We start from the raw sequence: 25,571 nt of genomic DNA, 5'->3' as shown, positions 1-25,571 counted from the left end.
TTTTGTTCATATAAATTGTAAAAGCGTATTATGACATGAAAAGAAAGCGTATTGTGACGGTGAACCCACGGAGTCAATCCGTGCTTTATTATTAAGGAGAGATTAGAAAAAGATATATGACTCCTACACAAACTTTCGTGCACGACCAAGCCATGTATTGCGTGCATGCTTGCCTAATAAACCTAGCGTAATTAGACTCAGAACTCAACCAACTAACTAAACTAGCATGGACACCTACTTATAAGCTACTAAAGAATTAAGATTATACTCCTTCTGTCCCATAATATAATGGTGTTTTTGACATTAGTATAGTGTCAAAAGCACTCTTATATTATGGAACAGAGGGAGTATCTAAAGGGCTCGATGGGTCTCTCGTGGTTTGCCAAGGTGGTTTGTTATGACCAACGCATATCACATATGAAAGGATAGCTCGACCGCCCTGTTTCTGTTTGCTACTATAAAGTTGCGAGTTGTGACCATTGGTGGAGCTAGACGAAACTTGCCGGGAGGTGAAAGACTCTGCCCCTGGTCCTAAGATGTTAGTGGTACCATCCAATGAAAATTCCACAAGTCTAGTTTAAGTAGTTATGAAATAAACTAACACACCACTTTTTCTGTCATTAGGGTTTCTCCTTCCCTCGCCCTGACAGCGGCGTTGCGCCTCCTTCCCCAAATCCCCCTCCCCCCTCCTCACGAAGTTCTTGTTAGGGCTGACTTAGGGATGATCTGGCATCATTTCCGGGCCTTGGTGACATCAGCGGGTATTAGGGTTAAGGGAAAAAGTGTATGGTCGTCTCAGGCTAGATTTTCTAAAATGGCACCCAAGGGATTTTGTTCGAAGGCACCAAGGACGGACTATCAGCAATGATGAAGGACATGGGCCTCACGGAGGACGATCTGGATGATGTAGTCTATGAAAGCACCTCCGCTAGCCAAGGCAACATGATAGATGGCAATATAAAGGGAGTGCGGCGCTTCGGTGCCCAGACTCGTCTGCATCCAGTCAAAAAAAAATCAAAACAAATACTAGAAAAAATAAAAAAAAAATTGTGGTAGATAATTTGATGTGCGAGGTTCGCTTTAATTTTTAGATCATTTGGACATCTGAGATACTCTCAGCAAAAAAGACAAATCGGGTCAGAACAGTGCGTGAACAGTTAACATTTTTACATACCCCGAATTTGTCTCTTTTGCCGAGAGCTGCTCAGATGTTTAAATGATTTGAAAATTGGAGCGAACCTCACACATCAAATTATCTAACACCCAAAAAACATTTGGAATTTTTTGAATTTTTCTAGTATTTGTTTTGACATTTTTCATCGGGGTGGGTGCAGCTGAGACTGGGCTCAGAAGTGGATTACCGATATAAAGGGTGTTAGTATTGATCGAGAGTATATAGCCAGTTACCACGTGAAACATGTGGTAAGCAATCCAAACAATTGAAAAAAGAGAGTATATTGTCAGTTCGGTTCTCAAAGAATATGCGTATATGCAAATAATTTTTTTTGGAAACACTGTTTTTTCTATCTATTTAGGCTACAAACTAAATGTAAGTGTGGCAGGCAAGTTCCTTCGATTGTCTGCTCATTGCTCACAGTCATTCATCAATGCAACAAATTAGGAAGACCAATGTTCAGTCTGGCTAGTAGGTCAATTGTTGACATGGTTTAGCCCGATATTTGATATTAATTCAGAATGTTAGAGATATGTTTGTGAAAACTTTACGCTCAAACACCTTTTATGTATTCGAGTTATTTTTTCAACATTATTTTTTAATTTCAATTTTTTCCTTATAGCAACAAAAATCCCTATTTTTATAGGTGTTTTTTCCTTCTAAAATTTCCATGTACATTTTAATTATATTTTCGTGGCAATTTCCATGGTTTTTAATACCCACATGGCAATTTTTAATAGGAGCATTACATTTTAATAATTACTAACATGCCATTTTTATTAGTAAGAAGATGGCAATTTTATTATGAATAGCATTGCATTTTTATTATTAGTAGCATGACATTTTTTTGTCAAGAGGATGGCATTTTTATGATTAAGAGCATGACATTTTTATTATTAATAACATGACATTTTATTATCAGCGGGACAACAGTTTTAATTATTAACAGGTGGCAGTTTTATTTTTGAGAGCACACCATTTTTATTATTGTTGACATGAAATTTTTATTATAAAGAGGATGCCATTTTTATTGTCGACAGAATGTCATTTTTAATGTTGAGAGGATGGCATTTTTTTAATTGCATGGCAGTTTTTTTGGGCTTTTTAGATAAAATATTTTATCTAGAGGATGGTTTTTACAAAGTAGCATGGCAATTTTCGAAAAGAAAAAAGAAAATCAGAGCATGGCATTTTTATAAATTTGTGCGTATTTTTTTGTTCGTAGCATTTTTGTATATAGATGATGGTAGTTTTAAAGTTTAGCATGGCAAAAACAAATCGAAAATTCTATATCAACGGACCTTTACGGACTATTACGGGGCTACTCTTCCTTAACTAATCTCCACCCCCCTGATTTGGGTATGGGTTCCCCATCTTGATTTCTTCCAATTAAATGATTCCAGCTCAGCTTTCCCGTAATAGTCCGTTGCCATGCCCCCGTGCGTGTAGCAAAGCTCAAAACAAATTCCAGACGCTGGATATTGGTGTCCTAGTAATTTAGACGTGGTTGTTTCGAGTAGGTTTCGGTTGGTCCAACCTGGTCATATATACACCAGAAGATAACTACGTACGTACATACCGGTTCTGCTTGCCTTCCCTCCTAAAAGGCGACGAGGGTGCACACAGGAATCGACCATAGACATCACCAACGTCAATCGTAACTAACTCAGCGAGAGACAGCAATCAATGGCGGCTTTGCCCGACGATATCCTCACCGAGATCTTCTCCTACCTGCCGGCCAAGTCGGTCCGCTGCTTTCGGAGCCTGTCGCGTTCGTGGCGCGCCGCCCTCTCGTCGGCGTCCTTCCTCGGTCTCCATCGCCAGCGAGCCAACAGGCCGGACCAGCTCAAGGTCTTCTTCAGCCCTTCCGACAAGATGTTGCATGAAGATGGACCGTCGTCCTACTTCTACGCCTCGCAACCCGGTGGCGCACCTACGACCAAGCTCACGCCCCACAGGTTCCGCTTGCCGGCTCCGCTCACCAGACCCCTCCATGGCCTCGTTCTTGTCCGTTGTGACATCACTGGCTACCACGTCTGCAACCCTTCTACGGGGGAAGCTGTGGCTCTCCCCGACACCGCACTGCCGTTGAAGATGGCTATATATGTACCATTCTACGTCGAGAACATCGCGTACGGCCTTGGTTACTGCTCGGTGACCGACAAGTACAAGGTAGTACGCATATTCAGCGGCCCTCGCGCCCCGACCCGCTGCGAGGTCCTTGTCCTTGGCGGTCGGCCGTACTGGAGGAGTTTTGGCGAATGGTGGACTGTTGGCAACTCTCCTCCCACGTGCACCGTGGATGAGAAGAACCCGGGCGTCTTCCTTGACGGGCGTCTGCACTTCCTTTGCCATGGTGGTCGCATTGTCTCCTTCGATGTTAGCAGCGAGACCTTTGGCGCGCTCGAGCCACCACCACTGAATCCAAATCCGGCGGTGCGTGCTTCGGCCAGAATGACCGAACTAGATGGGTGCCTATGCGTCTCCTACGTAAATATCCGTCAAGGCCTATACCATATGTGGGTGCTAAGGGATTACGCGAAACCACGACGGCGATGGGCGCAGCTTTGTCGCATCGATCTGACGTCTTGGACAAAATCTTACGGGATGCAGTTGTGGTCTCCCTGGATGGCTCCACTTGGCATGTACGATGGAGAGAATGGGCAGAGGAGGATCATGTTGGCTGCGGGTGCTAGCAAGGTGTTTGCTGTCAATGTACCTAACGGTGATGCACTAGAGATCCTATTCTGCCCGGTCGAGGACGCGGCAATTGCTGGCAGCTTTGATGGCCACGGTGAGCCTAGGTTGGGGCTACTCGAGGAGAGCCTCACGCCTCTGTTTCCTTTCGAATGAGGTGATGCGCAATTTAGGATACCGCTGTTACCCAAGTGACTTAATTCTCCCCATCATCTTTTTCCCTTTTTGCTTAGGTGCATAATTAATGGTTGTGCCTCTTGTATCTTTTGCAAAAGCACACAGCTTCTTTTCCCTTGGCGATTTTAGTTGAGTTTAATTACCTTTTTTGTAAAGTGATCTCATCAACTTTCTTTTGACGATGTGGTAAAATCTATACCTGAGGTATATATTGCAATACAACTTATATATAGTGAGCCAGTCGACGTCTGGACACTTGATGGGCGGAGGAATAAGAGTAGGCGTACACAAGCCGGTTTGTGAGCGGAAGGCGGTGAAAAAGCACACGAAAAGCCGGCGCCGGTTCCATGAGAAGCACGTACCCGTCACATCTCTCCCGGTAGGCAGTGAGAGGAGGTGCACGTCACCGATAAGAGATTGGCACACCGCCAGCGCCAGGTGGAGCTCCCGGAGGTCGAGCGGCCTAGGCAAGAGGGGCGCGTGAGGAGAATCCCGCGGTGCGACGCAAGGGGCTTGGCATGGTTGAAGAGATGATCAATGTTGGGGACAAAGGAGGAGGTGAAACCCTGCCTGAGATGCCACGACGGCGCGTGGAGCCTCCCGAACTGCGGCGGGCAGTCGATCGGCCGCCTCTACATCCTGTCGCGTTCATGGTGCACCACGCTCTCGTCGGCGTCCTTCCGATATCTCCACCGCCGCCGAGCCAACAGGCCAGGCCAGCTCAAGGTGTTCTTCAGCCCTAACGACGAGACATTAGAAGAAGATGGATCGACGTACTTGTACACCTGGCAGCCTGGTGGTGCACCGCCGACAAAGATCATGCCCCATGCACAAGTTCCACCGGCCGACTCCTCTCACTAGGCCCCTCGATGGCCTCGTCCTCATCAGCTGCCCCGACACAGGTTACCATGTCTGCAACCCTTCTACCGGTTTAGCCCTAGCTCTCCCCAACAGTCTACCATTCTTCACCCGGTGTGTGACATATGGCCTCGGTTTCTGCTCGGTCTTCGTCCTCGGCGCCGCACCGTACTGGAGGCCTACCGCCCGAAGGCCTCCTGCGTGCATCGTGGATGAGAAGAACCCAGGTGTCTTCCTTCGTCGTGGTCGTCGCATCATCTCTTTCGATCTTAGCAGCGAGACCTATGGCACAATGGAGCCACCGCCCAATACGAGGCATGTTTCGGTCAGAATGACTGAGCTGGACGGGTGCTTATGCGTCTACCATAAAAATATTGGTCACCGTCGTCATGGCTCGTGCCATATATGGGTGCTGAGGGATTACAGGAAACGACAACAGCGTTGGGAGCAACTTTGTCAAATTGATCCAACGACTTGGACAAAATCTATTCGGAAGCAGTTGCAGTCCTCCTGTATTGCTCCACTTGGCATGTGCGATTGGAACAACGGACATAGGAGAATCATGTTCGATACAGGTACTTGCAAGGTGTTTGCTCTAGACATACCTAATGGCAATGAACCGGAGATCCTATTCAGCCCGGACGAGGATGAGTCGATTGTCGGCAGCTTTCATGACTACAATAAGCCTAGGTTAGGATTATTTGAGGAGAGCCTCGCGCTAATGGAATGAAGCGATGCGCAATTGAGGAGATAGTTGTTCCCCAATCGATCTTTTTGTTCTCTTTTTCTATGCCATTTGTATCTTTTGCAGAAATACTATGCAGTTACTTCTCCCTGCCAGTTCTAGTTGGGTTTGATTAATGTTGTGTCATTTCATCCACCATTTTGTGCGAAATATCTCATCCACCTTTTAAGTGCCATCGTTTATTTCTACACCAGAGCTGCATAATTAAGCACCCGCAATCCACCAATAAGCACTACTGCTAAGAAAAACTTGTTTCTGGACACGATACAAACTCAGATGCTCATATACATGCACATACGCTTACATCTATGAACACGCATGCACACACATTCAACCCAACGAGCACATCCAAGATACTGAGCCACTAATTGAATACATTCAACGGTACACGGCCTTATTAGCAAGTTAGATTCATCTGTTTTCTTTTCATGGGCTGAAAGGTTGCCGTTGGCACTAGCCAATTAGTTTTACTTTTGTATATATGCTGGCATGCGTGCGTAGTGGCATGCATGGCTGTGTGTCTGGAATCTTGTCATGTTAGGACGTGATCATAACACTTTTTCCTTGCATCAAATGTTCAGATTGACTGCCAAGTGCAGACCTGACTTGATTCCCCTTGCATCTAATCATTTGCAACATTTTCTTTGCGAGAGAAATCATTTGCAACTTTTTATAGCACTAGTTTGTATATTTCATCCTAGGAAAGAAGATAAGTGGAGGACTGCCATGGACGATCGAGAAAATGTGTCCCTCTTTGTTAGTCACGTACAAATTTAAGAAAATATTGTGTCACCGAACCGGTTCCTTCAAAAGGAAAAAAAATTATCGTGTCACATACCTGCAACATCTTTCGGTATCACTCTGCAATGCAAGAGGAGGATGACGATGACGACAACACTGCCAAACATGGTATATTTCACCAGTCATAAAAAAAATGCACACATCTCGGTGAATAGATGATGCGCCAACCATAGCCGGGTGAAATACCGGGTAAATAAAAACAGGAAAAAAAATCAAGTAACAGAGAAACAAAAACAAAAGCTAAAATCAAGTAAATTATTCAAGTAGTAGAATCCAGTGCTCCAGTGCTGGTAGTCGTCGCTAGGTGGTTTATGGACCTGGATGTAAATTTTTCTTTTAGTGTACTCTGTACTACCTTAACAGTTGATGAATAGATAGGAGGTTTTCTCGAAAAAAATAAAATAACTAGTAGAATCAAGCTAGCTGTTCACCTTGTGTTTCAGCTAATAATTTTGCCAGCTAAAAGAAGAAAAGCAAAAGAAAAGAAAAGGGCAGAAAAGAAAGAGGAGGGTGGCGTAGTGCAGCAGAGGTGGTGGGCGACGACGTCTCTGATTGGTCACAAGCCAAAATTCCACTCCAGATTCCCACCCTCGGCCCGCCGACCAACCCCATGGCCGCCGCCGGCGACGACGCGCCCGCGGGGCTCTTCTCCGGCGTCTGGTCCCGCCTCCACGCCGCGGCCTCCGTCTGGCGTCGCCGGGGCCAGGCCTCCCGCGACGGTGAGGGGGAGGAGGAGGAGTCCACCGTGCGGTCGCGCCTGGCGAGGCGGGCGGCGGCGGCGCGGCGGGTCGGCCGGAAGCTCGCCTTCGTCTCCTTCAACCTCGAGGTGAGCTGGCTCTTGCTCTGGCTCTCTCCCAAGAGAGCTTGGTTCAGGTGGGAGTGGTTGCTTGTATGCGCAAGCCAAGTCAAGCAGTCAGCCGGCTCGCCGTCGCTAGTACTACCCACGATCATGGATGAGTTCTTCCTTTGCCTGGAAGAATTCAGTACTTCCTGCTGAAATTTACTCAAGCAATTAGCATGCAATTCTTTCGGCAAATTGAATTAGAATCCAGAGTTATTCAGTGATCATTAATTCAGTATTCACCGGCTCTTCATGTAGATGTAGCGACGATGCACGCACGACTGGACTGCACAATCTGTTCTCTTCTTGCTTGTTTAATTTCAAACTACTAACTACTCCTGTTCAGAAACAATTTACGCCCTTCAACTAGAATGGACAATCTGCTCTGCTTTTGTTATTTCAGAAACAATTCATGCATGTTTGCCTGCTTGTGGCAGTGATAGTAGGCTGCAGTATTTTACCTGTTCGCTGTTTCGGCGCAGGGATTCGTACGGATTGTTCATTTGTCTTTTGCGTTGATCAGGTGCTGGTGTTCATCTACGCGTTCTGGAGGGCGAGGAGACGGAGTCTGACCTGGCGGCAGCCCATCCAGGTGCTGCCCGTGCTCGCAGTCCCTGCTCTCGCTACGCTCATCTACGCTGCCTACGTCCGCTTCACCAGAATGCGTAATAATTTTCACTTCCCATTTAATGTCTGGATTTCGACATTCATTCGTGCACACACCCAAAACATATGAATGATGCCGCTAGTTCTAAAGCAGTTGTCCTCTCCTCCCTGGTCACAACTCACCCAATGTGGAGTTATAAACTTGTTTTTTTTTTAAGTCCGAGTAGCAAAATCTTCCCAAACCGCTAAAATTGAGTGCCTTGTATGTTCTGATAATGCGTTGGTGACAAGTATCTCCTGAGTGACCCCAGCTAATCTTGCTCTGCAGTTGACCTAAAGGACAAAAGAACACTTGAAAGACTTCAAGAGGACAAGCCGCAAACTGAGTGTGAACCAAGGGATTCAGTTGACCTCAAGGACAAGGAAACGCTTGAAAGACTTCAAGAGGACAAGCAGCGAACTGAGTGTGAACCAGGGGAGTTTGACCGGGACAACCAAAACAATGTCCAGGTCTGTCTGTTTGTTTCAACCTAATGTTCTGCAGATAGTTTTAATCCACCACTGCCTTTTAGTCCTGTTCTTCTGACATCGTCCTTCTAGTTAACATAATTGGTGTTTGTTTGCTGGTGCAGAACTGTGATGATGTGGACGATGCTAGTAATTCTCCGGTTGGAACTGATTCAGCAGCACAAACTGCTAAGCTTATGAAACATCGCCAGTCAAGCATTAAGCATAGAGATGATGATGGAGCAGATATGGCTTGGGGTCATAGCAAGGATTTCCAATCAGCACCCTCAGGTGGACTAAGGATGAGAAGATTGTCAAGTGCAAAAACATACATGACCAGCAGCAGTTTTATAGAAAGAAGTGTGGAAAAGACACAGGAAATGCCATCTGTCTCTGCACATTTAGATCAGCATGTCCATGTCCCTATTTCCACTGAAGATACTATTTCGTATCATTTTGATGATTGCCGCAGCATGCATGCTCAACCTGCAGATACCCCTCAAGAATTGTCTGAAGGAGATGGTGACAAAGAAGGGTTTGATGGATTATGGGACATTGTGGAAACTCGTTCCAATTCCAGCAAGGAGAATCCCATATCTCCAGTTGGTTCTCATAATAATTTTTATGACGGAGACGATTCACGCTCCCCTGCATCTTCATCAGACGACTTTGTTGCTCATAATAGCTTAAATGACTTCAGCCCTGACCTGTCTGGTCTGGTACTACCTGCATCAGAAACCTTGAAAATGTTGCATCCCGAAGGTGTCAGGGAGGAAGCATTGCTTGATCCACACAAGTCAGAAGTGTTGCATATGTATTCTTTGACTCCAAAGGAGAGCCCTACTCCCTATGCAGTCAATGACAAGGAACTGCCAATCACTCCTGACATGGGGACCTATTCAGAGTTGCTTGGCGAGGGAGTCGAGGAGACAGAATCGTCCATATTCCATACACCAGAGGACAGTACGCCATCCTTCATCTCAGAGGAGGTTTTACTGTGTCCACCTGCAGTCAGTAATATCGAACATTGCTTGGGGACTCCAGAGTTCTCTTTGTGCGGTCAAGAGACTGAAAAAATTGAAGTTGTTGGAAGTGTCAGCTTTACTAATGACAGTCCTGAGTTAAGCTTCTTATCCTCTCAAGAATTAGTTGTGGAGAGTGCTGAGGATGCCATTGAGAAAGAATTATGTGAGTTAAACTCAAAGGAGGAGAATACTATGCTCATCAGTATGGAGGAGGAACCTTTGCAAGGTCCACTTATAGTCAGTACTGGTACTAGTGAACAATGCCTGGAAACTTCAGATGCCTCTTTATGCATTCAAGATACCAAGGCGGGGGAAGTTTCTGGAATTATAAACTTTGTTACAGCCACTCCTGAATTAATGTATACAGCGTCTCCGGAGTTACTTGCAGAAGGTGATGAGGACTTGAAGGAGGATAAAACGTCTGATTTGCATTTACCGGAGCAGAATGGCCTACCTTTAAACATTGAGAAAGAACCTATTCTGGATTCACTTGTAGCTGATACTGCTGAGGATGTCGAGAGAACAGAAGTTCATGATGTTGTCCAGGAAGGTTCTTTTGAATCAGAAGACGAGGAAACATTTAATAATCCAAATCTTGTTGTCACTTCTTCAATTGATGATAGTAAAAATCAAAATTTGATAAGTGACTCAATGCTTGTTCAATTTATTCCAAACACCGACATAAATGAAGCTCTTGAAGGTGGCTGGGAAGCAGTTTCTGAACCGCTACATCAAGGCCCTCGCCATTCTGAAGGAATGTTCTTATCTCCCGGGGAGATCAATAATGACGAAGTCTATTCTTTGACTCCAATGGAGAGCCCTACATTGTATGCAGTCAATGACAAGGAGCTGCCAATCACTCCTGACATGGAGAGCTATCCAGAGTTCTTTGGCGAGGGAATTGAAGAGATAGTATCGTCCAAGTTCCATATGCCAGAGGAGAGTACGACGCCCTTCAATTTGGAGGAGGTTTTACCGTGCTCGCTTGCAGTCAGTAATATAGAAAATTGCCCCGGGGCTCCAGAGTTCTCTGTATGTGGTGAAGAAGAGACTGATAAAATGGAAGTTGCTGGAAGTGTCAGCTTTATCAATGTCAGTCCTGAGTTGAGCTTCTTATCTTCTCCAGAGTTGGTTGTGGAGAGTGCTGAGGATGCCACCGAGAAAGAATTATGTGAATTAGATACAAAGGAGGACAATGCTATACTCATCAACATGGAGGAGGAAGCTTTACAAGATCCGCTTATGGTCAGTACCAGTACTGTTGAACAATGCTTGGAAACTTCAGATGTCTCTTTACGCATTCAAGATGCCAATCCTAAATCGATGTACCCACCATCTCTAGAGGTACTTGGAGAATATAATGAAGAATTCAAGGAGGATCAAACGTCTGACTCGCACATACTGGAGGAGAATGGCCTACCTTTTAATTTTGAAAAGGAACCTATTCTGGATTCACCTGTAGCTGATACTGCTGAGGGCGTCGAGATAACAGGGGTTCATTATGTTGTCAAGGAAGGTTTTTCTGAGTCAGAAGGCGAGGAAGCATTTAACTATCAAAAGCTTGCTGTCACAGATTCGGAGGATGATAGTGACACTCAAAATTTGATTATTGATTCAATGCCAGTGAAATTCATTCGAAACAGCGACCTAAATGAAGTTCTTGAAGGTGGCCAGGAAGCATTTTCTCAGCCACTATGCCAAAGCACTCGCCATTCTGAAGGAATGTTCTTATCTTCAGCGGAGATCAATAATGATGAAGTCTATTCAAGCAACTCAAATTCATATGCCAATGTGGTGGAAGATGCTGCACCCTCTGAAGGACTTTCTAAGTTTGAAGATGAAATGTCTATTGCTTCTTTAGATACTCCCATCTGCCTGGATGAGGTTAAAAGTGCAGCTATTGTTGACATTGATATAGTCAGTCCTAAACTGAGCCTTCAACCAGAGCTGCATGATGTGGGAGTTGAGGAGAATGAATTTTCCAAGTTCCATGTACCAGAGGAAATCAGAACACCCTTCAATTTGGAGGAGCAAGTTTTGCTATCCCCAGTTGCGGTCAATAATACTGAATACTGCAGGGAGACTCAGGAGTTCTCTTTGTACAATCAAGAGAATGAGGAAAGGGAAGTTGTTGAAAGTGTCAGCTATATTAAGGTCAGTCCTGAGTCGAGCCTCTTATCCTCTCCAGAGTTTGTTGGGGAGGGTGGTGAGGATGCTAGGGAGAAAGAAGCACGCGAATTAAACACAAATGAGGAGAATGAGACACTCATCAATTTGGAGGAGGAACCTTTACAAGCTGCGCCTGTGGTCAGTACTACTGATCAGTGCTTGGAAACATCAGAGTTTTCTTTATCTAGTCAAGTTGCCAAGACAATGGATGTTCCAGAGATTGTTAGCTTTGTTACAGTCAGTCCTGAATTAAACTACTCTGCATCTTCAGAGTTACTATCAGAGGGGGACGGGGACTTACACGAGGATGAAACGTCTGACTTGCACTTAAAGGAGCAGAAGGCCCTACCTTTTAATTTGGAGGAGCCTTTTCTGGATCCACTTGTAGTTGATACTGCTGAAGATGCGTTGGCTACATCAGAACTTTTGATATGCAGTGAAGAGGTCAAGATGACCGAAGTTCATGGAGTCGTCGAGGAAGTTTTCTCTGAATCAGAAGACGAGGCAGCATGTGACCATCCAAACCTTGTTCTCGCCTCTCCAGATGATGATAGTACCGCTCAAAATTTGACAAGTAATTCAATATCTGCTCAGGTCATTCCGGACACCAGTGTAAAGGAAGCTTCTCAAGCTGGTCAGGAAGCATTGCCTGAGCCACCACATGAAAGCATTTGCCATTCTGAAGGAACATTCCTATCTTCAGGTGAGGTCAATCATGATAAAGTGACAGTTGAAGCACCATTTGCTGGTGAGGGAGGACTTTCTATGCCTGAAGATGAAATAGCTTTGACTTCTCTAGAGACTTCCATCTTGCTTGATGAGGTTAGAACTGCAGAAAATTTGGCAGCCAACTCTGAACCTTCTCAGTCCATCCCAGACATCAACGGATTCCAATCTCTTCACGACCAGGAACAAGCTCCATCTGAAACACTGCAGGACACTAATTTTCTTCTCGAGGGAAGCCACACATCTTCAGATGAGGGTATAAACTCTGAAATATTTTCGCTGTATTCCAGGTCATCTTCATGTGTTTCAGAGATCAACATGCTGGAATCTCTCAGAAGTGGAACATCTTCTGAACCGGACAATGATCGTGGTTTAAGCTTTGATGAGAGGAACCGTGTGATATTTCATAACATGGACAGTACAGAAAATAACACAAACAACCCAGTGACTGATGAATCTATCCTGGAGACCAACATGATTGAAACTCTTAATATTGCTGATGAAACAACTGCTGATTCACCGCATGAAGTTTCTTCAAACTTTGTGGACTCTTTTGTAGCTCCAGATGTAATCAATGGCATGGCACAATCAGATCAACACTTGGACTTATCATCCTCTTCATTTGCTCCGGTGGTTGATGCATTTGAAACATTGCAAAGTGGTCAGTTTTTTTCTGAGCCTCAACTCGAAAATGATGTTACGTTTGAGCAGACCCAAATGTCCCCTAAGGAGGCTGATGATGCTGAAAACTATTTCACCAATACAATTGACGATCCTCAAGATAGTGAGAGAACATCAACTGTAGCTTTGGAAGATGAAGATGATTTAACTCTTCATAAGGCTTACATGTCTCCTGAAGATATCAGTGAAGTCAAAAATTCTTTGGCTGATGATTATGCTTCAGATCTTCCTCACATGCCGGAGAACCATTGCTTCAGCGAAAAAGTATCACCTGAATCTCAGGACCCCTTAAGTTCTGAGGAGATTTTGGTTTGTCCAGAGGGTTTGAAAACTGAAAATGATTTAGACGGTGTAAAGTCATCCTTGTATTCTACAGAGGCCAACTTGGCAGAACCTTGTGGCATTGCTCACGAAGGAACTCAGCAACAAGATGAAACCATGTTGGGTTTTGAGGAAGCCAGTTCTGAATATCACTATGACAATTCAGGGTCCCTAGATATTCCAGATGTCACTGTGGCGGAGAGTCTTCAAGCCGCAGAGAGATCATCATCTGAGATACTTTACGATGGCATGTTCAGTTTCGAGGGGACATTAATATCTCTAGATGGCGATGACAATGCTGAGGATTTTCCTAACAATTCAGGTTCTGTTATGCATACTGCACAGACCGACACAACAAGTCTCCCTAGTCTTCAAGAAGGGTCTTTCAAGCCAGAAGATGAAAATCCAGTTAATTCTATCTCCCCATATGAGGTTGATACTGAAGAATCAAGTAGCTCAAATCATGGTAATTCCAGCTCCGCTTCATCTCGTCATGACATCAGCTTCATGGAGGCTCCTCGGCCCCAGGAACTGCCTATAGACGCTGGAAGGGAAAAAGGTGAATGCCTGTGAAATAGATCCTTGTTATTGCTGTTATTTGCTATGCTGCCTTGCTTAGAAATATCTGGATCTGAAATGAGTGGTTTTACATAGAACAATCTGCACTCACTCATAGTGCACTTGGCTAAGATAGTGTCCTATATGTTTTACATAAGTCTAGAACTAGAAATAGGAAAGAGTGGTATGAAAATAGTGACAGTGCTATTCAAAGTGAAAAATAAAAAGGAACCAGTTCAATAACCTTTCTTTATCGATTATTAGACATTACAGCTATATATATGTGTGTGTTCATCGAATCTGTACTGTCACTTCATTGGAGAAAATGAAACTGGATCTTTATTAGCTGACGCCTCTTATTCTTCAGTTCTGCTCAAGGATAAGGAACCAAAAGACAGTAAATCTGAGGTCATGAAAGAGACTGTCGAAGATTTGGATGACGACCATGAGGTGAGTAGCACTCCCTCAGATGCTGCTTTGAACTTGTATCTTCTTTATTGAGGTGAGTTGTATGATTTTTTTTTAATCATGATTGAACAAGGTAACTGAACTCTGCTTACTGGTTTGATATAATTTCTGCAGAGGAAACCAGTAGTCACAATCAGTCATAGCACTGGGAGCAGTATTGTATCTGAACTAGCTGACTTGCAGTACACCCAGTCAGTTGATGATGATACTGAAACTCTTAGTGCTCCTCTACCTTCATCTGTTGCTACAGATATTTTGAAGCAGACCAAATGATAAGGCTGCATGTGTTTCAGTAGAATGGTCAACTACTGAGTAACCTCACAAGAGCATCTAAAAGCTTGTGACTGGAGCTGGTTCTTTGTTCTTTTGTGTAAAGCTTCTAATACTGGAGATTGGAGATTGTTCTTTATTAGTTTCGTGTGCTCAGAGGACGAGGGAAAGAAGTCCAATACATGGAGTTTTTGTACAAAGTAATACGGGAGTTCTCAAAATCATCATCTTGAGGTGAAAAACTGGAATCGCCTCTGGATTGAGTTGCTTGCGCTTGGAGTGGAAATGTCCTAATTCTTGCCTTTTGCCGTCAAGAATCGAGGATTTGATGAAAGATAAGGCTCTTTCATAGTTTTCTCTCTCTTTGTTTTTTAGTTTGGGTTGAAGTTGTATAGCTCTGTATATCTGGGTAAATATACTGCCATCAGTAGCCCATGTATAATATGTCATAGTGTGATATTCTTTAGGCAGTGGTACTTTGCATGAGTGCCTCATTTGGTGCCTTTTTTTGTATGAGTTGAAGGGTATTAAAGCATTGCAATTTTACAACAGAAGTTTCTGTTTTGATTTTGATAATGAGTAAAAGCGAGAGATTCTGCTAGTGCACTTCAAGTTGGTACATCATATATCTTGTCAAATATTTTCCTAGTTTTGTCATATACTCATATGCATTCTAATTTATTTTTCTTCAATAATTGTTGCTATTTTTTGTGGCTTGTGAATTACCGAGGCTTTCATTATAAATTTGTCCTGCAGCTATTGTACATAACTATTGTGTTGCAGTTCTTTATCAGTCAAACAATGGCTCTCTGTGAAGACCATCCCATCCATGTCCTGAGACAACCCCATCGGAGAGATACTACATTTGGTAACTCAAAATTGTTGCATCTCATGTTACAAGATGTGTGATGCTATTTTGATTCTGATAAGGTCCAGTACTAGTAAACTATAGTTCGGTTCAAACTAGTTTGTCTACTTGTCATATATATGAAATTTGGGTGTATTTCTGTGATTTGTGTGATTGATAGGATATCCTGAGAACTGTCAGTCTATCACCACTCACCCTAGATGAACCATGTTTAATGTCTGGTTTGTCAGTACTTATCTGATACAATGCACTTTGATTGATTAACTCTCAGTTGTGCATCATTGCGTTCATGCCACCAGCTGTCAATGAACTGTTACAATCTCGTGGTTTTTGGTCGGCGGATCATGGTAGATGCTTCAGATCACAGTGACATGGTTGACTTGCATGGAGTATCGATCCCAAACTTCATTTTTTTTGTCAATCTCACGTAGTGCTGTGGTTAACTGTATGTCAACCCATTAAATCTTTTGGATGGTAATGCTTGATGTGAACAGCCTGAAATCAGGGACCTCATGTGCTCCATGATGCCATCTGTCTGATGAAAGATGTGTCTTGTCATGCAGGCAGTGTAGTCTGAGTTTGTATATTTTTCTAATGCAAACCCACAATAGGTGCCCTCGGAGTTGAAGGACTCTGATAGTAAGCAATGTGCCACAAACTCGGTATATTGCATCAGTTTTCCTGTAGATTATATTTTTCAGGTCCTAAATTTGTACCATCTTCATTTGAGTGCATGTACCACATCACATGGTTGACATTTAGCCTTGTAGTTCTTATGTTTACCAGAAGCAACAGCTGAATTGCGTTTCTCTTGAGTTGACCTTATTGCTTCTGTTCTTTTGATGTTTACGCAGGAGCAGCGGCTCGTGCATGGACAGCTAACACCTGTACGCTTCTGAATATGAGTCAGTAAAATATCCAGAAGGAAATAAAAGGTGTACAGCTCCCAAGATCGATGAGCAGTACCAATCCCCCTTCCGCGACCAGCCATGTTGCCCTCACACGCCATCTGCTGGAGCATGGATGCGGGCACTCTGAATGGCAGTCCAGATGCAGAGGAACTGACTCCATGAGTTTAAAAAAGGGGCTTCTTCAGGTCAGACATCATGTTTCAGAATCTCTGGGCTCTTATATCTTTGGTTGCCCCGCGAATTATTGCACGCTTCTGCCAGTTCAATATTGGAGCAGGGTCGGGGTGGGGGCAGTAGTTGCCGCGCACAAAAACTAATGATCCGAAAGATGCTCTATTTCTTAATTATATGCTGAATGTGCACAGTTCGTGCGTGATCACAAACATTATTCTGTGGTGCTCCAGAATTAGTTACTCTTCGCGACGTGGATGGTTTAGTACACCTGCTGTTGGGTGGGCAACATAGGCTGTGGCCGGGGTAGATATATGATGCACAAACCTTGTCTTAAAGGTTCTTTTGAACTCTGTCTCCGATTTCAGCGCCTTACATTGCTTACCTTAACCCTTCCTTGCTCGGCCTGAAACGGTCGACAGGACAGGTTCAGTGTTTGGGCCATAGTTTTTGTTGGCCGAAACAAGAGACAGTGCCCACCCAACAGCGAAGCAAAGTTGCCCGGCTCTTTGAGATGTATCCGAATTAGGCAACCAACTAGCAGGATATGGAATCATGAGAGTGAAGCAAGCATGCATGCCCATTGTCTAGAGATCAGCCTACCGAATCAGTATACTAGTCAGGATCTGGATCTTGTTTAGGTTTGAGCATAACAAAACCAAGCGATAACCGGTGAGTCATCAGGAACGGAGCGGATGAGATCGAGCGAGGTTGTTTAGTTAGCGCCCTAATCCTCCTAATCACTCACACCTGCGTTTGACTTGCTTGGTGGTGGCATTTTCTTTAGGTGAGGGTGCTCATCATCATCATCATCTGCCCTGGCCCTGGGGTCACAGTGCTCGGCTCAATTGCGGCATGTGCAACATGTACTAGTATAATCTGGGGACCCGGGAATCGAATTACAAAACTTGGGGGTTATTGATTGGTTTGGATAGTATTCTGTTCTGCTTCGCGTAGGCCAGCGCTGCGCCACCGGCTCTCCAGATTTGGTTAGATCTCATCCCTTTGTTTTTCTTGCTGTACTTTGTACTTTGCATTGCCTCCTTTTCTTGGGGTTCTATTCTACTCCGTGGGACGGCCCCTCGCTAACCACCCCTGTATATATAAAACCGCTGCTTCCTGTTGCCACCTTGCCCAGCTAAGCCACTTACTTGTCAATCTCCCAAATCAACAGGCATCAGCTTCTTCATCCCCTTCTGCCGCCTCTGCCCGATGTCGACGACGGTGCAGGAGCCGCCGCACGTCCTGGCCGTGGACGACAGCCTCGTCGACCGCGTCGTCATCTCCAGGCTCCTCCGCAGCTCCAAGTACAGAGGTACCACCTCATCCCATTCCATGACTGAATCTGAACTGAGAAGAAATGAGCCTTGAATGAACTGAACTGAAAAAGACTCTTTGTTTTGTGCAGTGACGACGGTGGACAGCGGGAAGAAGGCGCTGGAGGTGCTGAGCCTGGGCCACGAGAGCGTGCAGCTGATCATCACGGACTACTGCATGCCGGAGATGACCGGCTACGACCTGCTCAAGCGGGTCAAGGAGTCGGCGGAGCTGCGCGGCATCCCGGTGGTGATCATGTCGTCGGAGAACTCCCCCACCAGGATCCGCCGGTGCCTCGACGAGGGCGCGGAGGAGTTCCTCATCAAGCCCGTGCGCCCCTCCGACGTCTCCCGCCTCTGCAACCGGGCCATCGCCGCCATGCCCATGCGGTAGCAACGGTCGGTCACGGCGCCGGCGTGTGCCGTGCTGCTGATCGGTGCCAGTCTGCTAGCTTGCTAATCCAGTCCTCCTCCCCCCTCTGTTGAGTTCTCACTGACGAGATAATCCCATGTACATGCGTGATGCGTGTGCTGGTTGCATGGTGAAATCAAAACTGAATGAATTCCATGCATGGCAACCCACGGAATGTATGTATTCCAACTTACCAAGGTATGAAATCCACAACTAATGGTGAAACAATAAAGCGTTAGGCCAACAAATGGAAAAGGCCCCAGTATTATTATTATTATCTAACAAAAACCATTCAAAAATAAATAAATCTGGTTGAGCAATTGACGAAACTGGGTTTATGAAACTTTAATCTTGTTTCAAGTAAAAAAGAAATCACACATAGCATTTCGATATTATATTATCCTCTGCAACAACCTTGTGTTGTGTGGGCATCGGAAATCCGTTGGTGCTCCTGGGAGCGCGCGCTCATGCACGCGATTTTTTTTCAAAGTGTGAAAAAATTCCAAACAAAAATTTGGCGCATACATCTCGACATTATATGTCTGCATGTCAAGTTTCAGAGAAAACCGACATTTTTTGTGGCTTGTGTAAAAAAGACAAGGATGTCTTGTGAAAAGCATTTTTAAACACCAGATTTTGTCTTCTTCACAGGTGAGACGCGACACATAAGTTGTCGGTTTTTCACGAAACGACTTTTGTGTGCATGTACAATATCGAGATGTACGCGCCAAGTTTTTGTTTGAATTTTTTTGACATTTCAAAACATGTTTAAAACACATTTAAAAACCAGGAGCTCGCGCTCCCATGTGTCAACACACCACTCTCGAAAACTAGTTGTATTCAATCGGGGAACTAAGTAAAGGTTGATAGTTAGGAGCAATATATGACTGTATCCCAAGCCTAACCCAACAAGGGATCAAGCCCTAGTAGGTTCGATACCCCGCCTATGTCGACAGCGAGGCCTGTGGTGACTTTGTCAATCCTGAGGGTTTGTGCCTCCAGAGTTCCATGTGTATGCATGTAATTGTCTATGCCGCACTTGGATTTCTCGAAATGTAAATCAAACTATGCGGTCCAGTTGCTTGTTGTTGGAAATGCTAAATAAATCAAATTGGGTCCCGGAAGAACCAACATGTGTCTAGGGGACATTGTGGTATGCTGTGTACCCAGACAAAATTCCAAAGATAACTATCTCCGAGGAAATCGACATATCGTTAGAGTAGGCCGATGCCAATGAGGATGGTTCAGCTGTTTCTAATGTAGACGATAAAAAAGCCTATTTCTACCTGTAAAAAAGAGTCTATTCCCGTGCCGCCGCTAATTAATAACCATACGATCTGAGTAGAAGGTATGTGTAAGTGTAGAAAGTTTGGACCCGCCGAGTGGAAAACAAGTGTGTTTGGAAGCCTTCGAGTGCAAACTGTAATTACAAGTGGATTGAGGTGTGATGAATATTTAGTACAGTTTCCCTTCTCTGATAAATATATAGATTTTTTTTTGACAAAGGACGGCGTGGCGTGGCGTGCGCCGTCCAAAAACCCCGAGGGGATAATCTCTCTCCCCGCGGCGGCCCACCCAAAGCCCACACGTGGTGTGACCGAGCGATGGGCCCGGCACGTCAGCGCAGCACCCTCGTGCTCCTCGTCCTCCTCCTGGCGGCGGCCATGACTCCCACGCTGCTCACTTGCGCCTCCCACCTCCTCTCCCACTCCGCCCGCCGCCTCGCCCGGAACCCTACCAGCCCCCTCCCCGCCCTCCGCCTCCTCTCCCTCCTCCCCGCCTCCTCCCCGCTCCGCGCCTTCTGCCCCCGCGCCTCCCGCGCCGCCGTCTGCTCCGCATACTCCTCCTCCGCCATGGCGGACGTCGCCGACGCCGACAGCAGCAACAACCCGCTGCTAGCCGACTTCGACTTCCCGCCCTTCGACCGCGTCGAGCCCGCCCACGTCCGCCCCGGGATCCGCGCGCTCCTCGCCCGCCTCGTAAGCCCCCCGTTCCTCTGCTAACCGTTCGTTCGTTCGTTCGTCGCCCGTATGGATCTGACCGCCGGTTTGTGTGTGGCTGCAGGAGGGCGAGCTGGAGGAGCTGGAGAAGGGCGTGGAGCCGGCGTGGGAGAAGCTCGTCCACCCGCTCGAGCGCATCGTCGACAGGCTCGACGTCGTCTGGAACGTCGTCGACCACCTCAAGGCCGTCAAGGACTCCGCCGACCTCCGCGCCGCCGTAGAGGACGTCCAGGCACGTACCCCTCTCACCTTCTTCCGTCGCGCCGCAGCCCGTGATCTGGACGGACGGAGCCGTCGTGGATTAGTTAGCGCATCATCAGATCCTGTCTCTGTATTTTGTCTTGCTCCACGAGTTATTATCCGGCAATACTAGTACACAGCAGAAAATTATCATAGATCCTGGCTGTAACCTGTTTTAGTGCTTATTACGACTTTGGTCCGCATGTTTTTTGTGGGGATATGGTACCACACTAGAGGGTAGAGGCTGACGATCTCTTGCTGTTTCAATCAAGTGCTTGATACATAGCTACCACATATGCTACGCCCCGTGTTGCTTCAACTGATTAACTCGATCGATCTTGAATTTAAACAGCCCGAGAAAGTGAAGTTCTACCTGAGGCTGGGGCAGAGCAAGCCAATCTACGAGGCCTTCAACGCCATCAGGAATTCTTCAGACTGGGACAGCCTCAGCGACGCCCGCAAGCGTGTTGTCGAAGGTAATATTCTCTATACCCATAGTGACACACTGAGTTAATTGTATTGCTGCCAATAAGAAGCAAGCGACGTCGCTGTCTCTCTATACTTACTAAGAGAAGACTCGTGTCAGTTTCGTTGCTTTTATTTCCTGCTTCACTGCACATGTTGCATATGCATTTGCCGTTCCTAATTGTGTTTTTTCTCTTCCTCGCCAGGCCAAATAAAGGATGCTGTTCTTGGTGGAGTTGCGCTTGAGGATGAGCAGAGGGAGAAATTCAATCAAATCCAGCAAGTAGGCTATTTGTTCTTATCAGATGTTGACAGATTATATTTATTGTACATATGCCAAGTGTACCAACCTGACTGGAAACGTTACTGTACATATATTGATGGTCTAGCAAGCGAGCCATTCCCTGTCGTATATGAGTCTCTGCATCTTAAAATAATTACATCTATGTCTTTATCTTTGAACCGTTGTGGTGGTGACTGCCCATGCATACCTTTGTTGTCACTTATTACGGTGTGCGTAGTTTGTTTTTAGTCTTGTTGCTGATCGCATGTTGTTAGGTGCTTCCAATGCCTGACGTAGTACTGTGTTACCTTTCATATTTCTGCTTCTTGTTGATGTATGTTAGTTAATGGATTGTTTTTTTTCAGGAACTTGAAAAGCTGTCAGAGAAGTTCAGTGAAAATGTGCTGGATGCAACAAAGAAATTTGAGAAATTGATTACTGATAAGAAAGAAATCGATGGTTTACCTGCCTCAGCTCTTGGCTTAGCAGCACAGACTGCTGTTTCAAAGGTGAGCATTATGAAGTGTAAACAAAAATATGGTAGCTTAGGAGTTTGATCCCCCTGCATGATTTTCTATGCTGACAAATTATTTTGTTAGGGTCATGAAAATGCTTCAGCTGAAAATGGACCTTGGATGATCACACTAGACGCACCAAGCTTCATGGCTGTCATGCAACATGCCAAGAACAGGGCTCTCCGTGAAGAAGTATATCGCGCTTATCTAACCCGTGCATCAAGCGGCGATCTTGATAACACCGATATCATAAGTCAGATTCTGAAGTTGAGGCTAGAGAAGGCTAAACTACTTGGCTACAAGAACTTTGCTGAGGTGCGCAAGCTTACCATTGCCCTGTCCACATTTAAAACAGTGCCCAGTACTATCGTAGTTTAGCTAACTGATGACAATCATGAAGGTAAGCATGGCTCGGAAAATGGCAACTGTTGACCGGGTGCAAGAGCTTCTTGAGAAAATCCATGCTGCTTCCTGGGATCATGCTGTCCAAGGTAAAACCAGCCAAGTTCCTTTTTTCTAGCCAGAGTTCCAGATTCCTTTTGCCTATTTTATTAAGATATTCTGGAGTTGTAGTAGCAGAAGATACATTTTGGAGTTTGGACTTCTCTTTTATCATTTATGTTTGATGTGGTGCTTCTTGTTTTTGTATTGCCACCTTGACTCTCTTGAGATCCCGAACAAAAGTAGGAGCAACTATCCGTCACCATCATTATATCTCTCCATTAGCAAATATTTTTCTCATGTATCTTTCTATGAAGGCCAAGGACTAGGCTGAAATACCACAAATATCTTAACTGCTGCTTTTCTTAATGCAGATATGGAAGACCTAAAAGCCTTTGTGAAAGATTCTGGTTCTGCAGAAGCCAATGATCTAGCACACTGGGATCTTAACTTCTGGAGTGAACGGCTGCGGGAATCTAAATATGACATCGATGAGGTTCTTTCTTTACAGAAGTATATTTCAATGTTTTTTTTTTTGCTGCGATTTGATAGGTTTCTCATTAGTCTGCTTTCGGAACTGTTTCGACTACATTTCCTTGCATTTCTGTTGCTAAGACTTATCCAATATATATTTGCTGAACAAAATTGCTCTGCTTGAAACAAAGTGCTGACATACTGCACATCATAATGATATGTGCCACTGAGCTGACTTGAGCGTTGCCATTGCAGGAAGGGCTGCGTCCTTACTTTGCACTGCCCAAGGTTATGGATGGCCTCTTCAGTCTTGCGAATAAGCTCTTTGGAATAACCGTTGAAGCTGCAGATGGATTGGCTCCTGTAAGTATCCATTCACTTTTAACATAAGTAAATATTCTGCAAATGTTGACCAGTGATCACTCCTTCAGGTTTGGAACAGTGACGTCAAATTTTATTGTGTCAAAGATTCTTCCAATAGCCCCGTTGCTTATTTTTACTTCGACCCATATTCAAGACCATCTGAAAAGCGTGGTGGGGCTTGGATGAATGTCGTCTTTTCTCGTAGTAGTGTGCTAGCTCGCCATGGGTGTTCTGTAAGGCTGCCTGTTGCCCATATGGTGTGTAATCAGATGCCACCAGTTGGCGATAAGCCCAGTCTTATGACCTTCCGTGAGGTAAGCAGTGTACTTGTTATGGTATATTATTCTGTGTATTCTTATACATATAAAAAAAGTTATGATTACGTATGCATGCTGTAAGTATATAGAAAGATCATCTATCCATATTATGGTTTGTAAGAATTTGCACATGGCTTCTGTAGGTTGAAACCGTGTTCCATGAATTTGGTCACGCGCTGCAGCATATGCTTACCAGACAAGATGAAGCCTTTGTTGCTGGTATCAGTGGAATAGAATGGGATGCCGTAGAGTTACCCTCTCAGTTCATGGAAAACTGGTGCTATCACAAGTACGATGGCTCTATTTTGTTCGGTTTGGCTTGGGTCTTGCCTGATTCTGCTAATTAATGACTTGTTGCATTGGTGTAACAGGAATACTCTTTTGAGCATTGCAAAGCATTATGAAACCGGTGAACCTCTTCCAGAGGAAATCTATGCTAAGCTTGTGGCTGCAAAGAATTTCCGTGCTGGCACCTTCAGTCTCCGTCAGGTATGTTGGCTTGGGCTCTCATGCTTTCCTTGTTGTTACCATTATTTGGTATTGTTTTGTAATGGTTACATTGCATATCGCAAATTTCACCGTACGTCCTTAAACTTGCGTGCTTGGGTCAAAGGTCGATGAACTTGATGACTAGACATATATGCAATCAGACCGTTATAACTGATTTAAATTTTAGAAACAGTTACTTGAAATAGAATGTTTATGGCTTGAAAACTGTTGTTTGTAAGATAGGTGGGATGTTATATGCACATGTTTTTGAAACTATTTACTTTAATTCACCCGTCTGCAATTGTTTCCAGGTGACATTCACCACTTTGACATATTTTTAACCACTTCTACATGTTTGAGGAACCTGACACATGATTGAGTGAACGCTGCGATCTTATGTGTTTTTTCTGACTATTTGCTGTTATTGATCTGTGTTGTTTTCATCGTCTTTTTATTTAAATAATTAAATGTTTGTCTGCAGATACGTTTTGCAAGTGTGGATATGGAACTGCATACAACTTATGATCCAAGTGGACCAGTGTCCGTGTATGATGTTGACCGAAGGGTTGCAGAAAAAACCCAGGTTCTTGCTCCTCTGCCTGAGGACAGATTCCTGTGTGGATTCAGCCACATTTTTGCAGGTTTGCCACGCTTTGACTAACATGTAAATTCATCCGATTCATCATGGATTTCGCTTCTCATTTACATCATGAGCTATGTGCAGGTGGCTATGCAGCTGGATACTACAGTTACAAGGTAGATTGTCATAGCACATCTGAATTTCTGTTTGTCCTGACCCCTGATGGTGAACATGACTAAAGTTTGTATCTTTTCGTGTCCTCTTTGCAGTGGGCTGAAGTACTATCAGCTGATGCATTCTCAGCATTTGAAGATGTTGGTCTGGATAATGAGAAGGTATGTTGTCCGCTCGCTCAGAGGAAACTGAGACTATTAGCCTGAGACTGAATCTTGTCTTTTTTTTGTCACTTGTTCGCTCAACTTCATTTGATTATCTTGCCAAATGTATGTATTTCCATACTGAATCCACCCTTGCATGATTGAAAAATAAAAAACACGATGATTTTTCAATCTTGCTGATGAATACCCTGTTCATTGTTTGCAGGCAATTGAGGAGACCGGCAGACGATTCAGAGAAACGGTTCTTGCACTTGGAGGTGGAAAATCTCCTCTCGAGGTTAGTCGTCGAGCTACTTTTGAAGTATATCTTCTCCATGTGTTAGAGTTGTTGGAAGACCGCTACCGACGCCGGAATTAAATTTTTTTTTTTGCAGGTTTTCGTTGCTTTCAGAGGACGGGAGCCGTCGCCGGAGCCACTGCTCAGGCACAACGGCCTGCTACCTGTCGCCGCATAGGGTGTCGATCGCTCCTTTTTTTCTTTTTCATTCGCCGCACCAACTTTTAGGAGTTTTTATTTCCATGTGAAGTCTGAAACAATACTGTTGTTGTAATTAAATTAAAAGTAGTTATTTTCAATCACCATTAGTTTGCGTAATTAAATTAAAAGATCTCTGCGAGGTCTTTGTGCAACAAAAGTGTGAACAACTTTGTCGCGTTGATCCATTGCAGCTGAAGTCATGCTACATCGCTCCACTTGGCATATATAACAGCGACAATGGACAGAGGAAGGTTATGTTTGGTACAGGCACTTCCAACGTGTTTTT

At 44.7% G+C, this 25,571-nt stretch overlaps 4 protein-coding genes across 7 annotated transcripts; all 4 read left to right on the top strand.

Moving 5' to 3' along the window:
* Nucleotides 1-2,860: 2,860 nt before the first annotated feature.
* Nucleotides 2,861-4,027, top strand: LOC147967169 (putative F-box protein At1g47790). Its single transcript, XM_087531062.1, has 3 exons — nucleotides 2,861-3,404; nucleotides 3,516-3,664; nucleotides 3,788-4,027. Exons 1-3 carry the CDS (start codon nucleotides 2,861-2,863, stop codon nucleotides 4,025-4,027), a joined length of 933 nt encoding a protein of 310 aa, XP_087387188.1.
* A 2,918-nt stretch (nucleotides 4,028-6,945) lies between these two features.
* LOC125515663 (uncharacterized) lies at nucleotides 6,946-15,230 on the top strand. Of its 2 annotated transcripts, none has more exons than XM_087529312.1 (6): nucleotides 6,946-7,278; nucleotides 7,817-7,958; nucleotides 8,228-8,409; nucleotides 8,532-13,887; nucleotides 14,254-14,336; nucleotides 14,469-15,230. In XM_087529312.1, exons 1-6 carry the CDS (start codon nucleotides 7,063-7,065, stop codon nucleotides 14,625-14,627), a joined length of 6,138 nt encoding a protein of 2,045 aa, XP_087385438.1. In that variant the 5' UTR covers nucleotides 6,946-7,062; the 3' UTR covers nucleotides 14,628-15,230. The 2 variants fall into 2 exon arrangements, with proteins under 2 accessions (XP_087385438.1, XP_087385439.1); XM_087529313.1 differs by having other exon boundaries at nucleotides 14,254-14,388.
* Nucleotides 15,231-16,451: 1,221 nt separating this feature from the next.
* LOC125515665 (two-component response regulator ORR3) lies at nucleotides 16,452-18,460 on the top strand. 3 transcript variants are annotated; one of them, XM_048681181.2, is made up of 3 exons: nucleotides 16,452-16,588; nucleotides 17,749-17,889; nucleotides 17,983-18,460. In XM_048681181.2, the coding sequence occupies exons 2-3, from the start codon at nucleotides 17,787-17,789 to the stop codon at nucleotides 18,282-18,284; spliced, it is 405 nt and encodes a 134-aa protein (XP_048537138.1). In that variant the 5' UTR covers nucleotides 16,452-16,588; nucleotides 17,749-17,786; the 3' UTR covers nucleotides 18,285-18,460. The 3 variants fall into 3 exon arrangements, with proteins under 3 accessions (XP_048537138.1, XP_048537140.1, XP_087385440.1); XM_048681183.2 differs by lacking the exon at nucleotides 16,452-16,588 and adding an exon at nucleotides 17,391-17,563; XM_087529314.1 differs by lacking the exon at nucleotides 16,452-16,588 and having other exon boundaries at nucleotides 17,610-17,889.
* A 1,431-nt stretch (nucleotides 18,461-19,891) lies between these two features.
* On the top strand, nucleotides 19,892-25,389 carry LOC125515664 (putative cytosolic oligopeptidase A). The gene is made up of 17 exons (XM_048681180.2): nucleotides 19,892-20,281; nucleotides 20,367-20,534; nucleotides 20,895-21,018; nucleotides 21,214-21,290; nucleotides 21,656-21,799; nucleotides 21,890-22,120; nucleotides 22,206-22,296; nucleotides 22,621-22,742; nucleotides 22,976-23,083; nucleotides 23,152-23,397; nucleotides 23,544-23,689; nucleotides 23,772-23,889; nucleotides 24,371-24,530; nucleotides 24,614-24,645; nucleotides 24,739-24,804; nucleotides 25,013-25,084; nucleotides 25,182-25,389. Exons 1-17 carry the CDS (start codon nucleotides 19,907-19,909, stop codon nucleotides 25,260-25,262), a joined length of 2,361 nt encoding a protein of 786 aa, XP_048537137.2. The 5' UTR covers nucleotides 19,892-19,906; the 3' UTR covers nucleotides 25,263-25,389.
* Nucleotides 25,390-25,571: the final 182 nt, after the last annotated feature.

The sequence above is a fragment of the Triticum urartu genome, chromosome 6A (genome assembly GCF_056163025.1).
Source record: "Triticum urartu cultivar PI428250 chromosome 6A, HENAU_Tu73, whole genome shotgun sequence".
Classification (NCBI taxonomy): Eukaryota; Viridiplantae; Streptophyta; class Magnoliopsida; order Poales; family Poaceae; genus Triticum; species Triticum urartu.
The sequence above is the reverse complement of the archived record's forward strand: the minus strand, read 5'-3'. Positions and strand labels throughout refer to the sequence as shown.

Coding starts and splice junctions, on each gene's coding strand:
- LOC147967169 (XM_087531062.1), top strand. CDS start 2,861: ATGGCGGCTTTGCCCGACGATATCCTCACCGAGATCTTCTCCTACCTG. Junction 3,405..3,515: donor CTGCGAGGTCCTTGTCCTTG/GCGGTCGGCCGT, acceptor ACGGGCGTCTGC/ACTTCCTTTGCCATGGTGGT. Junction 3,665..3,787: donor GGTGCCTATGCGTCTCCTAC/GTAAATATCCGT, acceptor TACGGGATGCAG/TTGTGGTCTCCCTGGATGGC.
- LOC125515663 (XM_087529312.1), top strand. CDS start 7,063: ATGGCCGCCGCCGGCGACGACGCGCCCGCGGGGCTCTTCTCCGGCGTC. Junction 7,279..7,816: donor TCGTCTCCTTCAACCTCGAG/GTGAGCTGGCTC, acceptor TGCGTTGATCAG/GTGCTGGTGTTCATCTACGC. Junction 8,410..8,531: donor ACAACCAAAACAATGTCCAG/GTCTGTCTGTTT, acceptor TTGCTGGTGCAG/AACTGTGATGATGTGGACGA.
- LOC125515665 (XM_048681181.2), top strand. CDS start 17,787: ATGTCGACGACGGTGCAGGAGCCGCCGCACGTCCTGGCCGTGGACGAC. Junction 17,890..17,982: donor CCGCAGCTCCAAGTACAGAG/GTACCACCTCAT, acceptor TGTTTTGTGCAG/TGACGACGGTGGACAGCGGG.
- LOC125515664 (XM_048681180.2), top strand. CDS start 19,907: ATGGGCCCGGCACGTCAGCGCAGCACCCTCGTGCTCCTCGTCCTCCTC. Junction 20,535..20,894: donor CCGCCGTAGAGGACGTCCAG/GCACGTACCCCT, acceptor GAATTTAAACAG/CCCGAGAAAGTGAAGTTCTA. Junction 24,531..24,613: donor ATTCAGCCACATTTTTGCAG/GTTTGCCACGCT, acceptor AGCTATGTGCAG/GTGGCTATGCAGCTGGATAC.